Genomic DNA, 17648 nt, shown 5'->3' on the forward strand with positions numbered 1-17648 from the left:
ATGTCCCAGCTGAGAATGCCAGGTAGGTCTGAAACTGCAGGTAGTGAGGCCAGGAACCACTGGCCAGGCTGGAGCCCCTGTGGGTCTGGTGGTACTTGTGCAGCCCAGGGCACCTCTCTGGGGGCTTTGAGTGGTTTTCTTCCTGTTTGGATGGTGCAGCAAAGAAACATTATTGTTTAGCCCAGGTTGGATGGGGCTTGGAGCAGCTGCTCCAGTGGAAGGTGTCCCTGCCTGTGGCAGGGGTTGGAACTGGATGAGCTTCAAGGTCTCTTCCAACCCAAACCAGTCTAGGATTGTTTAAATCTTGCTCTGTTTGTACTGAATAAAAATGCTGTTTCTCCTGCAGTGCACTGGATCCTGTAACAACAGCATTAAATCACTGTGGAAAGGGGCAGAGGGATTTCAGGAGTCTCTGGTCAACCTGGCTAAGCTTGGATGATCTGGGGTGCTGCAGTCCCAAGGGATGGGGAACACAAGCTGAGCAGCAGGCATAGGGCCAGCCAGGCTGTGCAGAAAAGCACAGAGGGACATGTGATCCCATTGCAGAGGAATATCAGCACCGAACAGTTCTGATAAGAGCAGGTTAGAATTGCAGTGCTGTGTGGTGTGTTATACACTGTCCTGGTGTGTGAAGCTTGTGTCAAAGCCTGGCCCAGCAACACCAGTGGGAGTTTGTTGTGTCATTTTCATCCACTAAGGAGAGGAAAGGTCAAAGCAGGCATTTCTGGGATGCTTAGTTTGCAAATGAATACCTGGAGTTCAAGTGCCATGAGTGCATGTTCTGCCAGCTGGGCTTGGGCAAGTCAGCAGCTGGTGACTTGTGATGCCAGAGCTCCAGTCTGAATTTGCTGAGTCAGATGCAAAGGGCATGAGTTGTACCCCAAAGTATTGATGCCACACTATAACTGTGCATGAAAATCTGTGCAACTGTCTCAGCAATTTGATCCCATTAGTGGGTAAGTGGAGATGTGACCACAAGCAGCTGGAGGATCAACTTTAGCATCTATGATGTTCCCATCCACCCTGATCTTCGCAAAGGAGATGGATGAAAAAACAGCAAAGCAGCCCGAGTGCTCTGAACCCCTGAAACATTTGCTCTCTGTTAAGCAGGAGAATGCTGCTCTGCACTCAGTTCTTCCTGTGCTCTTCTGCATCTCCAGGTGTAAGGAGAGATGTTCTAAGACAGCTCAGTGTTATTAGATGATTGGGTATCTGGTAGTTGCTTATGGTGTTGAGGTGATGGAGATTCTAGGAAATGCTGTTCCCTTGGAGAGCTGCAGTGCAGAAGCTCTGCCAAAGAGCTCAGGTCTGATGGCATATGCCATGTGGTTCGTTGTGCACACATCATTGGGGTGCTATTGTGGAACAGCCAACACTGAGCTTCCATCTTTATATTGTACAAAGTGACAAGTTCTTTCTTTTGCAAGTGGAAGGCTTTGGCTAAACTTGCCCTTCACTCATCTCTTTATAATCACTGATGTGATGATTAGGCAAAAAGGCTTAAAGTTTGAAGAGCTGATCACATGTGTTTCATTTTGTTTCTGTTTTATCTCAAACAGCAGGAGACAAAGGTGAGTATTTCCAGGCTTTTTGTATGCTCTTCTGTATTGCTGCCTAGACATGACCACTGGAAACAAGCAGCAGTTAAGGATCATGGTGATGTTCCAGCAGCTGGAGAAGGTGCTGTTTCTCAGCAGTGCCAGCTATGCCCCTCACTCCTCCATGGAATGGTTCCAGCTTTTTGCTCCTTCGCTATACAATGCTATTTGTTAAGCATCGTCTTGCAGCCCTGAGCTCCTGCTCAGGAGATAAGCATTTCATAAAGGAGTTCTTTCCACTGTGGCAAGAAGTGAAACATTTTGCAGTTTCCTTTGAGCCTCTTCACACCTTTGTTGTTTATTTGGTTGATTTCCCCTTTTTCTTAACAGAGATCCAGCCTAAAGTAACTTCTTTTAAATTTACTTTAGGCTGGAGCATCCTGCTCCAAGAGCATTTTAATCCATGAGAGGACAGAGCCAGTGTTTCACCTCATTTATTCACATTGTCAGTCCTGTCTGCCTTGATTGTCATCTGCTGATCGTGTCCTGTCTGAGATGTCGGTGCTGTCCTCCATCTTTCATCATCTTTCCTCGCTATGCTTCAAGCTGAGCTGCCAGCTGCTGGCAAAACCTGTTCGATTACTGTCCAAACATACACTTCCAGAAACTGGTACCACAGGAGCCCTTGAGGTTCATGTGTTATGGTATTTTGTTGGCAGAAGAAGAGCTTTTAACCTTCTTTCTCTTTCTTCATAAAGCTCCAGTCAACCAGTGTGTCTTTCATAGGAGCATGTTAGCTGTCACCTTTGCAGCACACTGCTCTTGATGGGCTGAGAAGGTTCTCCAGCTAGGAGCTCTTTAGCTGCATGGTGATAAAGGGAGCTAAGTGCTTGAGCTGCTGGTTCTGTCTGTCTCCATCTATACCTTGTCATCATCCTGGCTGGATGCCTTGCAGAGCATGTGGGTCTTCAGCTTCCTACAGCTGTAATGACTCTGCCAACCTTCCCTTCTATATCTCTGTGCATGCTCTTATCAGCGCCCTTTGCAAGGACAGGCTGCTTTCTGGGCCTTTTGTGTCACTCTTGGACTGTGGTTTGTACCAGAGGTATCCAGGCATGTCTCCAACCCTCCATATGTGGCCCAGGCTCTGTTAAGCTTGTTGCAAACTTTAGAGTCTTGCAGGCAGCATGGAGGTGTAGGTGTCCTAAAGACACCTCTTAGCTGAGAGGTAAGATGCTGCACGATGCTGTTATGGTGGCTGCAAACCAGATGCCTGTGTGACCTTGCACTCTTCTCCCTTCAGAGATGGATGAGGCATTGCGCTCCTTCGCAGAGAAGGTCTTTGCTTCTGAGGTGAAAGATGAGGAGACCAGGCAAGAGATCTCTCCTTTTGATGTGGAAGATATCTGTCCCATCTCACGCCAGGAGATGAGAGAACACATGATACTTCAGGAGAGCACTGACACATCAGAAAAGCGGTGAGCAACAACCAGGGCAATTGGGAGAAGGAAAGGAGTGTTGTCTGCACGTCCCCAGCCAGAGCTGGGGAACATAAATCAGTGCCTCTGAAAACAGTTCACACCACCCCTGGGATAAATCCTTGGTAATCCCAAGGCATCTCTCAGGTACCTCAGGGTTTCCTCTCCAACTGTTGCCAATGTTGGACAGAAGGACACCCATGGCCTGTTTCTTAGGTGTCAGCACAGCAATGGTCATGGAGCTGCTGGAGAGGGAGACCTGGAGACCTTTCTCTGGAAAGGTGCAATTTCTAAAGACCATACTTGAAAGCCTGTGGCTACTCTGTGTGCTGTGACCCCTACTCCTGGCACTGCCTGTTGGAGATGCTTAGAAAGCACCAATGAGATGGCTCATGTAGTGCACAGCTGGAATGTGGCTGTGGTCAGTGCTGTGTGCCTGAGGTTCTCCTACCCGGCAGGAAGAAGCGCTTGTTCCGCATGAAGACGATTGCGTTGGCAGTGCCTGTGGCTCAGAAGTCTATAACCAAACTATCTGCTATCGAAGAGGTCATCTCCACCTCCCCCCTGTACCAGACTGTGCCTGACTTCCAGCGGGTACAGATCACAGGGGATTACGCCTCTGGGGTAGGTATTTGCATGGCTGTACTCTTCCCCATGCTGACCACCACCTCATACAGTCTCTGCCTGTCCCTCAGTAGTGCCCAGTGTAATTGGAGTCTGTATGAGTTGCAGTGGAGTTAGCCTGTGTCTCCCAGCTCAGTTTGTGTCTCGTGAGTACCTCACGGTACCTTGCTGTGTCTCTGGAAGATCCAGAGCTGAATTCCTTAGTAGGAGCCTGTGGAGTGCTGCATGTTCCAGATGTGGTTGTCTGGGCAGAGGGGAGGGCATGGCAGGATGGGCTATGCTCATTATGTTGTAGCCTGCACTTGCTTGCACACAACTGTCTGAGATCTGTGCATGTTACAGAATCCCAGAATGGTTGAAGTTGCTGCACAGCATTCTCAATGCTGCTCCACTCTGACTCCTCCTGACTGCCAAAGCAGTTGCCTGTGCAGTAAATCAGAAACTATTGACACATTATGTCAGTGTATGTTATTAGTCTTGCTTCAGTTACATCCTGTGCTCCAGAAATAGCTTCTAGTGTTCTGCCCAGACCTTGCTTCCATCTCAGTTTGCAGCAGGGAATGTAAAAGATGATGATGGGGAATTCACTGGTTCTGGCACGAGGAACTTGCCTTTGCCATGTCTAGGACTTTGCCTGTCATCAACACCTTCCACTAGAGCAGGTTGCTCTCAGCCCCATCCAACCTGACCTTGAACACTGTGAATTGCTGTGAATAAAATTGCCCTCTTTCTCTTTTAACGCACCAGGTATCTCTCGGGCAGGCAGGCTCCCTTGTGAGGTTGTTTCAGCAACAACTCTCTTGCAGGTGACAGTGGAAGATTTTGAAGTTGTCTGCAAAGGCCTGTACCGTGCACTGTGCATCCGGGAGAAGCACATGCAGCAGTCCATGCAGAGGTTCCCCAAGACCCTGTCCCAGTACCTGCGCACTATTGAGGGCGAGGTCTGGAGGGCGAGAGATGCTGGCCCAGGCCCATGTAGGTACTTGGGGGGTTTCCTCTCTGGCTTCACTATGGGGTGGGCAGGGTTGTGGGAGTGCTGCACAGGAGAGTTTCTTGCCCCGGTCTCTTCAGTGGCAGTGGCAGGGATGTCTCTGCCCTCTGCCTGTGGTGTGGGAGCAGGGCAGGCTCATGGGGTTTTGGCTGCCAGCATGTGCCTCATGATATTGTCCTTTTGGTCCAGTGTTCACCCCACCAGTGAAGGATGGAGAGGATCCCTTTGACACTGGGAATCTCGGTGAGGACCTGGGATACCACATTCAGATGAAGAATGGTGTAGTTTACGTCTATGAAGACAAGGCAGCAGCTGACAGAAATGAGCCAAAGGATCTGCCCTACCCGAGCCTTGAGCACTTCGTTGATGACATGAACTTCCTCTTGGCTCTGATTGCAAAGGGGCCTGTGTAAGTGCACAACCCAGCACTGCTGGATGCAGCTGAACAGGTCCTGCCTCAGCTGGCAAAAAGAGGTGAGGGCAGAGCCATGGTTGCCCCCTCTGCTTTCTGGGCAGAGGGAGGAACCCCCGATGACATACCTGCAGCCTGCTGGTTTCCAAAGTGCCCTTGGCCCTTGTAATCCGTCTTGATTGGGGTCTTAATTAAAACCAGCATTGAGGGATTGGAGACACACTCTGCAGGTATGCTCACAGCCAGCCAGGTCTTCTTTTGAAGCTCTCTAATAGAGCCAGGAGAGCATCTAAGGGAAGCAGGGCCAGGCCAGCATGAGCAATTCCACTTCAGGAGAAAGCTGCATCCTAGTGTTTGATGTGCCATGCTCCTGTGTTGAGGGGGAAGGAGCCCAGTCACTGTTCTGCCCTTTGCTTTCACTAGTAAGACCTATGCTCATCGACGCCTGAAGTTCCTCTCATCCAAGTTCCAATTGCATGAAATGCTAAATGAGATGGATGAGATCAAGGAGCTGAAGAACAACCCCCACCGGGATTTCTACAACTGCCGAAAGGTAAATGGCTAAGCTTAGAGGCCTGGTGACTCTGCAGATGAGCTGTCTGGGTGCCATCCCTGCCCTGACAACTGCATATTAGAGTCAAGGTCTGTGGCACCTACACTGTTGCTGCTAATGGGATGGTGCTGACTGGGGTGCTCTTGGCCTCAGCCTATTATGTTCATCTGCTGAACTCCCCACACATATTTGACTCATATATGGGGTTTGTTGGCCTCCTTGTAAAGGTACCTGAGAATCCCAGTTTGAAACTAGGTAGCTGTCCCTCTGGTTTCTCAGGTGGACACACACATCCATGCTGCGGCCTGCATGAACCAGAAGCATCTTTTGCGTTTTATCAAGAAATCCTACTTTGTGGATGCTGACCGCATAGTTTATGATGCCAAGGGCAAACAGCTTACCCTGAAACAGCTTTTCCAGCAGCTCAATCTGCATCCCTATGACCTGACAGTGGATTCCCTGGATGTCCATGCTGTAAGTGGTAGGGCATTTACTATAAGACCACTCTCAGGTCACACTTATCCACCCATGTAGGCACAGCTTTTCCCCTCCCATGCATCCATGACATCTTAGTGGTTGTGGCAGGATGCAGCAGGTCCTGGCTTCCCCATTTTGGGTTGTTTGGATCAGGGGTGTGTGTAGCCTTTACCCTGACCCTCCCCTCCTCAGGGACGTCAGACATTCCAGCGCTTTGACAAGTTCAATGACAAGTACAACCCTGTGGGTGCCAGTGAGCTGCGTGACCTCTATCTGAAAACAGACAATGCTATCGATGGCGAGTACTTTGCTACCATCATCAAGGTGAGAATACAGAAAAGGAGAGCACAGTTAAGCTGTGGTGCTGCTGTGCTCAGAGGCTGGAGTGTCTCCAGGCAACTGCATCCTGGTTTGCAGGAGGTTGGATCTGATCTGGAGGATGCCAAGTACCAGTACATGGAGCCTCGCCTCTCAATCTATGGGCGATCAGCTGAGGAGTGGCCCAAGCTAGCCAGCTGGTTCACCAAACACCGCGTCTATTCCCCCAACATGAAGTGGATGATCCAAGTGCCCAGGATTTAGTATGTGCTGTGGGTCTGAGAGAGCCCTGTGCCTTATCATAGACTGGTTTGGGTTGGAAGGGACCTTAAAGCTCCTCCAGCTCCAACCCCTGCCACGGGCAGGGACCCCTTCCACTGGAGCAGCTGCTCCAAGCCCCTGTGTCCAACCTGGCCTTGAGCACTGCCAGGGATGGGGCAGCCACAGCTTCTCTGGGCACCCTGTGCCAGCACCTCAGCACCCTCACAGGGAACAGCTTCTGCCTAAGAGCTCAGCTCAGTCTCCCCTCTCTTGGGCAGGTTCAAGCCATTCCCCTTGGCCTGTCCCCACAGGCCCTTGTGCAAAGCCCCTCTCCAGGTTTCTTGTAGCCCCTTTAGGCACTGGGAGCTGCTCTGAGGTCTCCCCGGAGCCTTCTCCAGGCTGAACAAGTGCACTCTATCTCATTTTTTATCCTGAAGGGATTGTGGGGGCAGTGGGACACGTTCCTCTGCTAGCAGCTGATCCCTGTCTGTGTCTACAGTGATGTATTCAGGTCTAAGAATTTCCTCCCACACTTTGGGAAAATGCTGGAAAATATCTTTGTCCCTGTGTTTGAGGCAACTATCAACCCTCAAGCCCACAAACAACTGAGTGTCCTTCTACGCCACGTGAGTGCCACCTGATGATGTTGTTGGGGTGTGATGAACATTCCTGTTTGTGCACAAGAAATGGGGTATTACCCATGGAAAACATCACTAGGGCCTTGTGGCCACTGAGGGGTGGGACAGGGCTACAGGCTGCAGCGGGATGATGGCAAGCTGCAGTGGGGCAGGGTGAGTTGGTCTGTCTGGGCATGAGGAGGGGGGCAACTTTGAGACACGGCTTCTCTGTTGCCTTGCCAAGCAGATCACTGGCTTCGACAGCGTGGATGATGAATCCAAGCATAGTGGACACATGTTCTGCACTAAAAGCCCAAAGCCAGAGCAATGGACTTCAGAGAAGAACCCATCCTACACCTATTATTTATATTACATGTATGCCAACATTCTGGTGCTGAATAACCTACGCAGGTGAGGCCCAGGATCTGCTAAGGGATGTGGGATGGGCTGGCAGAAGCAGGGCTGCCTCATGAATTGTCTCTTTGGTTGTTGATGTGGAAAAGTGGGGCCCCCCATGCTCTGCCACCGGTGTAGTTTGGAGCTTTATGTCTCAGAGCCATCCAAACACTCCTCTGTAGGAAGTGTGATGAATTGGGGTGAAAACTTTGGAGTTGCAGAGATGCATCTGTTGCATGCACAGATCATAGAATCTCAGTCTGGTTTGTGTTGCAAGGGAACTTAAAGCTCATCCAGTTCCAACCCCTGCCACAGTCAGGGACACCTTCCACTGGAGCAGCTTGTGCAAGATGAGGAATGATGACAAGTAATGTGCTCCTAGGTCAAGCTGGATTCTTGGGGACTCACTGCTAGGGGCAGAGCTGGACCTGAAGTCAGGGAATCTTGCATCATAGCCACCTACCCTTGCTGCTCGCTTGCTCTGAGTTCTTCTTCCATGTGCCTAGGCAGCGTGGCATGAACACGTTCCTCTTCCGTCCACACTGTGGGGAAGCCGGGGCCATCACACATCTGCTCACAGCCTTCATGACAGCAGATAACATCTCGCATGGTCTCAACCTCAAGAAGGTAAGTGGAGTAGTTTGTCACAGAGCAGCCCAGGCATGGCAGAGGAGCACATGCACACAGCTGGCATCCACTGTAGCTGTGTTAATTGCACCTCTGCTTTAGACTGACGCAGCCTGGCTTCAGGCAGGTGTTACATGGTTCTGTGGGTTCCTCAAGGCATGGAGGGATGCTCTCCAGGCATGTTTGGGGATGTAGCTGAGATGTTTCAGAGGTTCAGCCTCACAGACTTATCACTGGATATGTCTGTGATCACTGGAGCCAGCTGAGTGCTGAAATCAGACAGGTTTCAACTCGCTTGATGTGCTCCCTGGAGGACAGCTCCCTGGCCTGTCCCTTGCACATGTGAACTCTCTTCATTGGATTTCCTAGCTGGGGCACTGGGCTGATTGAGGAGGGACCCTGGAAAGGGAAAGGACACAGCAACTGTATTCCTAATCTGGCAACTCTGCTCATCTTTGCAGACCCCTGTGTTGCAGTACCTGTACTTCCTTGCCCAAATTCCCATTGCTATGTCCCCACTCAGCAATAACAGCCTCTTCCTGGAGTACGCAAAGAACCCATTGCCTGACTACCACCACAAGGGCCTCTTGGTGTCCCTTTCTACAGATGACCCCATGCAGTTCCATTATACCAAGGTAAGTGGGAGCTGATCCCTGGGTTCGTTTCTATGGGAAGCCAGCAGTGTTTGCAGAGGGTCCAGCGTGCTGGGGTGGCCCTGGCTGCAGTGGTGCCTCTAACACAGCCTGTGCCTGCAGGAGGCCCTCATGGAGGAGTACGCCATTGCTGCCCAGGTCTTCAAGCTCAGCACCTGTGACATGTGTGAAATCGCCAGGAACAGTATCCTGCAGTGCGGCCTGTCCCATGAGGTGGGTGCCCCTCGAGGGGCCCTAGAGGCCTGGGGATGAGGACCAGGTCTGCAGCACATGGAATCTGATACTGGTTTGGGATGAAGAGACCTTAAAGCTCCTCCAGCTCCAACCCCTGCCACGGGCAGGGACCCCTTCCACTGGAGCAGCTGCTCCAAGCCCCTGTGTCCAACCTGGCCTTGAGCACTGCCAGGGATGGGGCAGCCACAGCTTCTCTGGGCACCCTGTGCCAGCGCCTCAGCACCCTCCCAGGGAACAGCTTCTGCCTAAGAGCTCAGCTCAGTCTCCCCTGTTTCAGTCTGAACCCATCACCCCTTGTCCTATCGCTCCAGTCCCTAATGAAGAGTCCCTCTCCAGCATCCTTGTACCCCCCTTCAGACACTGGAAGCTGCTCTGAGGTCTCCACGCAGCTTCTCTTCTCCACGCTCAACAGCCCCAATGTTCTCGGCCTGGCTCCAGGCCCTGATCAACCTCGTGGCCTCCTCTGGACCTGCTCCAACAGTTCCATGTCCTTATGTTGGGGACAGCAGAACTGCACACAGTGCTGCAAGGGGGGTCTCAATGCTCCCGGCTGTGCTCAGGCCAGGGTGCCTCAGGGGCTCTGCAGCACTTGTCCTGTTCTCTGACAGGAGAAAGCCAAGTTCCTGGGTGAAAACTACCAGGAAGAGGGGCCCCAAGGCAACGACATCCGAAAGACCAACGTGGCTCAGATCCGCGTGGCCTATCGCTACGAGACCTGGTGCTACGAGCTCAACCTCCTCGCCGAATGCCTCAAGAACGACTAGGAGCGGGGTCGGACCTCAGGGGGCGGGGTCGGACCTCAGGGGGCGGGGTCGGGCCGCAGGGGGCGGGGTCGGACCGCAGGGGGCGGGGTCGGGCCGCGCAGTAAAGCCGGTGTCTGCCTCAGCGGTGTCAGCGCCCCCGTGCGGCGGCTGCGGGGATGGGCGGGGCTGGCGCTGAGGGACGGCCGCGAGAGCCAATGGGCGGGCGGCTCGGGGCGCGCCGGGAGCGTCCAGCAGAGCGGGGCCGGGGCCGGGGCCGGGCGGTGGCAGCGGCTGTGCCCGCGGGGCTCGGGCTGCCCGTGAGGCCAGGCTCGGGGCGGCCGGGCGGGACGTGCTGGTGCTGGTAGCGGCCCGACCGCTGCCGGTGCCCGGGGCTGCGGGACCGGGTAAGGTAGCGCCGCGGAGGCTTTTGCCGCCCCTGAGCGAGCAGGGAGGCGGTGCTGCGGCCGGGGCTCGCCATCCCCAGGGCCCGTGCCGGGTCCCGCAGCTCCGCCCCGTGGGTCCCGCGGGGCATTGACCGGAGCATTCCCCCGCGGGCGGGGTACGGAGCTGAGCGGAGGATGTGGGTGCTGAGTCACCAGCCCCGTGTTCTGCCGCGGCCCCTCGTCCTGGTCCGCACCGAGAGGACACGGGGGCTGTGGGAATGACATCGGTGTGCGCCCCGGCCACCCAGCCAGGCGCCTTCCAGTGATAGGCACAACCTGGGGCACGGGAAGATCCCTGTGAACTTCGGGAAACGCTTCTGCTGTAGGTGGCCCCGCTGGGGCAGCGGTTGGGCGAGCTGAGCTCCAGAGGTCCCTTCCCACCTCAGCCACGCTCTGATCCTCCGGAGTTTCGTTAAGGCAAATGGTCTACTAGGAGGCTGTGATGGTTTAGGTAGCCCTCGGTACCTGTGCTTCGCTGCACTGAGGTGTGCAGGCATGAGGTGTTGCAGAGGTGCTTCCTGCCAGGGCTGCCTGAGGGCTGCTATGCCGGACCTGCCTCTCTGTGCCTTTCCTGCTCACTGCGTAGATCCCTCTGTTCCCGTTACCATGACTGAACGCAGCTTGTCGTCTGGCTGCCATGACTCTGATAAGCCTTAGTAGTGGTGGGAGCTCTTTCTCCTGGCAGCTGGGACTTGCATCAACCCTAATGATGGAAGTGTAAAGAGTTGCAGGAAAACTAGTTCCTGGGGATGTGCATTTGGGCAGTGGTGGTTGTGGTTTCTGCTCTCCCTGTCAGTTACAGAAAGGAGGGATGAGGAGTGAGTGGTGACCTTGCTGGGTGGGAAGGGAGAGTGGGGCAGAGAAATGAGAGCCTTCTGAACAAGCCGGTGTGCCCTCTGTCAGCTGGAGGGGGAATGCAGGGGTGAGCAGGATGCCTGTGCTGGCCCTTGTAACATAAAGGTGGTGGTGGCTTTATGGTGATGCCAGTCCTGAGGGAAGCCTGGAATCTCACCTCCTACAGCTGCACCAGGAAACAGCTCCAGGATAACTCCTGTTTAACTTTTCCTTTGTCCCTGCCTTGGGTCTCAGTTCTTGTGTGAAGCTGTGGCATTCCTGGGGCATGGAGCCAGCCCATGGTGTGGTGTGAGTCAGTCCTGCTACCCGAGAGTTCAGATCCTGTGAGTCAGGTTAAAGCCCATGACTTTAAAAATAGTACCTTGTGGGTTCTGTCCGGGTGTCCTCAGCTACAGCAGCCTTCAGGGCTTACATGCTTAAAGCAGTTTGGCTTTTAGCATGGGTAAAAGCTTCCAAGAAGTTGGATTTCATCGCTTGAAAAACAGACTGGAAGTTGAAAGATCCATCTGTTTCTCAGTACAAAAGTCTTGGGACCTATGCAGAGGTCAGACTTAACCTCCTTTTGCCATGTAATTAAGATGGACATCACATTTAGTACATCCAGGGGCTGTGCGTCTGATGAGGTGGAGCTCTGTTTCTCAGCATGACAAGCAGCTTTGAATGAGTTAATAGCTAGAGCTGCTTTGTATCGAGTTGGAAATGACTAAGCATGCTGCATTCCTGAAGTGTTACTTATTTTGATATAAAATCTGCATGTTTGGTACTGCCCATGTCCTTCAGGCATCAGCATGGCAAGAGTTTGCTTCAGGAAAGCTTCAGCTTCATCCTGGAGCTGAACAGAATGGGAGTAGCTGAAGACTCTAGGAAGGGTCTTTGCTGCTGTGCTGGCTGCCCCCTCATCCCTCCAGCGCTGAGCCGGCAGCTTCCCTAGGCTCCAGGAGGCCAGAAACGATCTTTGATTTGGCTCCCAGCACAGGAGGCTTGGCGAGGAGGAGGTCTCCTGGGTGGTTTGGAGCGGCACAGCTCTCACAAAGGGAGTGAGGGATTGCTTCAGGACTGCACGGGCTTGCCAAGGCAGTGATCTGAGTGTTCTCATGCCCGTGGTGCAGCAGGATAAGGTAAGGTGGTGTGTTCGTGCCTTTGTTTAGCTGGCATGAAGGTAGTAAGGGGGGTTGTGGGGTGCCAGCAGCACCTGTGAGGCATCGGAGTATTTCGTTCTTGGAGAGCAGTGGCAGCATTCTCTCCTGGAGTGAGTGGTTTCAGGAAATGGAATTGTCTTGAGACGTTGCATGGAAAATGCTTTGTGTGCTCTCTGGCTCTCAGAGCTGGAAAAAAGAGGGCTCTCTATCATGTGGTGTGAGTGTGCCTCATTCTGCTCGGGTTGAAGAGGTGGAAGCTGTGTTCAAACAGTGTGGATCCAAGAGGCTCTCCTTTGGGAGAAATGTGGGATGATTTGTCTGGAAATTACTGTATTTCTCTTCACCCCAAACCCCACTTTCAGTGAAATAGTTCAGCATTCTCAACTACACCGAACTGCTGTAACTGCTCACGCAGTAGAGATGATGCATTTGGCTTCTGTGGAAAGACTGTGAAACATCCTGAAGCCACTGAAAGAATTTGGAAGTAGAGGTCAGGAGAGAAGCAGTCATGTTACATCTGGTTTGTTTGTGAAAGGAATGGGGTGTGTGGTCCCTGAGGTGCAAGTGCTGGCTTTCTCACCTGGGTGGTCTCTACCAGTTCTGTGTCCCTAAGCTGGGTTTTGGCTTATCTGAGGGTTATTAGCTTGGATCAGACCATCTCGGTCTGCTCTTTCCTCACCAAAGATCAGTCTCTACTCTTGCCCTGGCTCGTGTAATGAGCTTACATTAAATGCCTAGTTCTTGATAGCACCTTGCAAGCCTGGGCAGGTGAAGAGCTGCACTCCTCAGATGGTTATTTCGGAAGACACAGTCCAGGGTTGTGGCTGGTGGAGCGGTGCTGAGTGGGAGACCGGTGGGTGCTTTAAGCTTATGCTCTGTGCTCTGTGTTCAAGATGAGCCAGGAGCTGTTTCGAGTTGTATCTGGTGGTTCAAAGATCAGTGACAGCTTCTTAGGTGAGTGAACCTTATGGCTTCACCTTCTAAGTAGTACTGCTTCTCCAGGGAGTGCGTGGAGCTTCAATGGCTGGAGAAGTAATATTACTTGATAGGTTTACGAAGGAGAGGAAATGAGCTCAGTGTGGATCCTGTTTCTGCATCTGAGTCTGTGTAGCTCTGGATGGTAGTTGGGTGATTGCTTGAGCACTGCGTGAACTGCTTGAACTCTGGGTATTCATCAGTGAGCAGAACCAGAGGCAGCCCTGCAGAGTCTCACCAGTACCTGTATGCTGGCTGGGACTTGCTGGTTGTGCCTCATCATGGAGGCACTGAAGTAGGAGAGGTCAGGAGCACCAGGCTGAGCTGGACCATGGCTCTATATCAGAATGTGTCAGACTGGCTGAGGAAACTACAGCAAATGCGCTTGTTATTGCACCGTTACCCATGTGAGTGGTTGGAGGGAGGATGTGGGGCAGGCTGGCAGCCAGCAGACCTGACCTGCCACAGCACAGGCAGCCCTGCATGCTCTGGGGAGGGACCCAACTAGAAAGAGGAAGAGGGCTGCTTAGTCTGCTCTGCCTGGATGGCCTCGTGGATGCTGCATGCAGATGTGTTGCCAGGCTATTGGTGTGAACCCCAGGGTGTATTCAGAGAGGAAAGCTTCCAGTGCTGCTGGGAAGCAGGGGAGCCACTTTGACTTGCTGTCAGCATGGAGCTTCACGTGCTCCATCAATGGATATGGTGGCCTTGAAGTGCTTAATCCTGTGAATAACCCCATTGCTCCACACTGCAAGGTCCTTTGGGGTCCTATCCCTGTGTGAGTTGTCCCTGGGTGAGTTCCTCGTCCAGTGGTCCGGTGTCTGAAGACATGGCAGGGAGTAAAGGTGGCTCTGAAGCTGTACTGGCTGAAATGAGGTTGTTTCACCCCTCCGCTAACCTGGCTTTCCCCATCAGAGCTCTTGCTTCTTTGCTGGTTTATGCTTCAGGTCCTCAGGAGCAGCACTGAGAGTGAATGCAATGGTGTAGGAAAGGGGAAAGTTGCTTTCCTGTCTGCTAGTCAGAGCTGTGCGGGCAGGCACTGAGGAAGGATGGCTCTGCTCTGGCTCAGGATGTGTTGGAAACAATGCCTATTTATAGGAGGGGCCCCTTGCTGCCTGGAGCAGCCTGGCTGGGGAGGAAGAGGGTCCTGCAGCAGGGCACAGGAGCTCTGCAGTACCCCAGGCCAGGGCACTGGGACAGGGGTAGGGGGGGTTTGGATTTTGTGTGCTCTGCCTCATTCTTCAGCTTGTTCTGCCCTGTCCCTGCCCCTCTGGGGTGGGATCAGCAGGGGCTGCCTGCACCTCGATGCTGCTCGCAGGAGTGGGGAGGGGATGCTGGGCCGTGCTGGAGCTGGCCCTGGGGCCATCTGCACAGTGGTGGCTTCACCTCACTTCAGAAACAAGCTTGGTGCTGATCAGGAGTTCTGAGAATGTGGGGATCCCAAGAGCTATGGACAGAGCCAAAGGACTCCGAGGCTGGGGACACCACATGTCTGTACTCAAGTCATATTGAACCTGCAGGTGCTGGGTCTGTGTAGGCACCCAGGGTCTCCCTGGCAGTTTCACCCACCTTTTGTCCTGTACTGCCTGGAGGACTGTTTGCTCTATCCTCTGGATTACACCTTGGGGTAGTCTCAAGGAGCATAGCTCCTGTTTGCGCAGGCTCTGCTTGGGTAGAAATTAGCGTTTCTTTAGCATTCCTTCTCTTCTGCTGATCTAAACAGGGCTGTTTTCCTCTTGAGGGTGAGAACTCATCAATTTCTTCTGCATTTTAGCCTCTTGTATGCTTTTAAAACCTGCCCTGGCTGCTGGCCACAGGCTGGGCAGTGCTGCCCTCCAGTCCCTTTGATGGCAAATTTAGGTCAGGTGTTGACAGGCAGAACATCAGACAGGTTTTTACTTGTGTTGTGATACAGGAGCACGCTCCCAGGAGAGAGAACCTCTTCTCCAGTCATCACAACTGACCTAGTCCTGCATGAAGCAGCAGCCGTCCTGTTGCTGCTGACTCTCTGGAGAGGTAGATGGGGTTCCCTTTCTGTGGAGCTGATGGGTACCCTGCTGTGTTGGGAGCTCTTGTAAAGACATCCTGCTGCAGTGGTTTGCTGTGTGCTGCCCGAGGTGCTCAGAGCATCAGGAGGACCTGAGCACTCCTGCCTGGCCTGCAGCTGTCCAAGCAAGCAGCAGAGGGGCTGGCTGAGGGCCCTGCTGCAGACAGGCTGTGCTGCTGTGTTCCTCTGCTCTTAAATGCTTTCCTTGAGTTTGGACCCTTGGGATCCCCAGCTGGGTTTTGTTCCTGTTGTGGTGTCGTGTTTGGTTTTTTAAAGCCAGTGGGACCTCTCTTTCCTTGTGTTAGCCCTCCCTGAAGTGTGCTACACAAACAGGCTCTGTGGGCAGCGTGCTCTGGAAACCAGTCTGGACCATGTGATTTGGGAGGAATGTTCTTCAGCAGCGGCCAGAGCAGCAGTGATGTGTATGGCTGGAGCTCAGCTGATGGCTCTGCTCTTCTCTTTCTCTGCAGGTTGTGCTGCCAGGCTGTCCTTGTGGAGCTGATGCCAGGGAGCTCTTGCACACCAGTGGGTGCTTTGGAGCCTCATGCCAGCTTGATGTGTGCGGGACACAGGTGGATGTGGACAAGGCTGGAGATGGGGTGTTTGTGAGTGCCTTGGCACTTGCCATGCACCCAACAGGGTCAGTGGACAGCAGCTTCTCCCGCTCTGCTGTGCAGACCCTCTCCCGGAGCCACTGCCGCAACATCAAGCAGAAGATCTCGCAGTGGGAGGGGAGGACACGAGGGTGCTCCAGCAATGAGAAACAGCAGCTAAAAGACTTTGGAGTCAAGTATGATCCTAGCTGTGACGCTCTGCCCAGAGTGAAGCCACATCATGCAGAGGAGGGCAGAAGGACTAGGTCCAAAGATCCAAAGAGCTTGGGCTTGGACTTCAGGGAAGATGCACAGGGCTGTGGTGACCTCAGGCCCTGTGTATACAGCTTAGCTTCCCAAGCCAAGGAGAAAGGAGAGTTGCAAGCTGGCCTCCTTGACCCAGAAGCAAGACTGCCCCCAGGGAACTTCTACACCTCACAGGCTCTGTGGAGGAGAGTAGATCCCCATCTGCCTGACAAAGCCCCACCAGTTCCCTTGGACCTTCAGAGGAAGCAAGGGAGCTGTTGCTCCACAGAAAGAGAACTTAAAGGAGCAGAATCTCTCTGCAGGGCAGAGAGGAGCTTGAAAAACATTTACTCTGAGCCTGAGGGGCAAGAGGAGGCCCCACCACCTCCTGCTGCTGTCCCACCACCTCCTGCTGCTGTCCCACCACCTCCTGCTGCTGTCCCACCACCTCCTGCTGCTGTCCCACCACCCAAGCCCCGCAGGACTTTTCGTTACCTAGCAGAAAAGGGTGCTGGAAGCTGTGGTGATGCCAGAGCTACCAGGGAAGCGCCTGTACAAAAGCAGCATGGAGGAGACTCGGTGTCATCCTCCAACAACCCTGAGAAGAGAATAGCCAGCAGGAGGATCAGAGGCAGAACCCAGAGGTACAGCGATTCATCTCTTGTGTCTCCTTAAGTCAGTTTCTAGATGGGTTCCAACAGCTTGCTTGCCACAGTGTCCTTGTACAAGTGCTAGAACCAGTGTTGTTGATGGAGAGGATATTTCTGGATGAAAGCATCCCCTATCCAGCATTGCTTGTGCACTGCTTTTGCTGCTGATAATCACAGAATCATAGAATAGTTAGGGTTGGAAAGGACCTTAAGATCATGCAGTTCCAACCCCCTGTGAGGTAGGGACACCTCACACTAGACCAAGGCTCTGTCCAGCCTGGCTTTGAACACTGCCAGGGTTGGAGCATTTACCACTTCTTTGGGCAGCCTGTTCCACTGCCTGATAATCTTACAAAGTAGGGTGAAAGCTCCAAATAGATGTCAGTCCCACACCCTAAAGTGTGTGACTCAACAGAGTTGAGTGACAATATGCTGGTCCCAAGGAGGGTGCTGCCTACTTCTTGCCCTGAACTTGTCCTTAGCTGCAGTTTATGGATTACAGAATAGCTTTCTCTTTATGCAGTGTGCCTGCTCAATTTTCCAGCTTTCCTATTGCAGCAGGTTTGGCTATTCTTCCCTTTTCCCCCATCCATAGGTCCCTGTTGCAGAGTAAAACACCTCTGAGCTGGCTTGATGCTACTTCTGCTTACAGAGGAGCTGCCTAGGGCAGCTGTGCTAGAGAAGTGTGCACATGATAGGTGGAGATGTGACTAGGACTCCTGAAACATCCTTTCACCAGGGCCAAGCATGCAGCAACAACCCAGATTTTATGATGATG

At 53.1% G+C, this 17648-nt stretch overlaps 2 protein-coding genes across 6 annotated transcripts in view; both read left to right on the forward strand.

Moving 5' to 3' along the window:
• On the forward strand, positions 1–7684 carry AMPD1 (adenosine monophosphate deaminase 1). Its single transcript, XM_034069865.1, has 10 exons — positions 1–22; positions 2842–3016; positions 3475–3640; positions 4447–4615; positions 4821–5040; positions 5467–5596; positions 5876–6070; positions 6266–6397; positions 6491–6640; positions 7517–7684. The coding sequence occupies exons 1-10, from the start codon at positions 1–3 to the stop codon at positions 7682–7684; spliced, it is 1527 nt and encodes a 508-aa protein (XP_033925756.1).
• Positions 6513–17648, forward strand: part of DENND2C (DENN domain containing 2C) — a 25703-nt gene continuing 14567 nt past the window's right edge. Inside the window, exons 1-8 of one of the 5 annotated variants that reach the window (XM_034069754.1) lie at positions 6513–6654; positions 7152–7278; positions 7517–7680; positions 8172–8292; positions 8754–8927; positions 9048–9158; positions 9788–9950; positions 15852–16864. In XM_034069754.1, the coding sequence (XP_033925645.1) occupies positions 8273–8292; positions 8754–8927; positions 9048–9158; positions 9788–9950; positions 15852–16864 (1481 nt within the window). In that variant the 5' untranslated portion in view covers positions 6513–6654; positions 7152–7278; positions 7517–7680; positions 8172–8272. The other 4 variants (XM_034069755.1, XM_031054678.2, XM_034069758.1 and 1 more) reach the window with 4 other exon arrangements.

The sequence above is a fragment of the Melopsittacus undulatus genome, chromosome 16 (assembly GCF_012275295.1).
Source record: "Melopsittacus undulatus isolate bMelUnd1 chromosome 16, bMelUnd1.mat.Z, whole genome shotgun sequence".
Classification (NCBI taxonomy): Eukaryota; Metazoa; Chordata; class Aves; order Psittaciformes; family Psittaculidae; genus Melopsittacus; species Melopsittacus undulatus.

Bases quoted from the DNA above. Each gene is read 5' to 3' on its own strand.
- AMPD1 (XM_034069865.1), top strand. From the start codon at position 1: ATGTCCCAGCTGAGAATGCCAG. The intron at 23-2,841 runs GTAGGTCTGAAA...TTCTCCCTTCAG, and splicing joins GTCCCAGCTGAGAATGCCAG to AGATGGATGAGGCATTGCGC. The intron at 6,071-6,265 runs GTAAGTGGTAGG...TCCCCTCCTCAG, and splicing joins ATTCCCTGGATGTCCATGCT to GGACGTCAGACATTCCAGCG.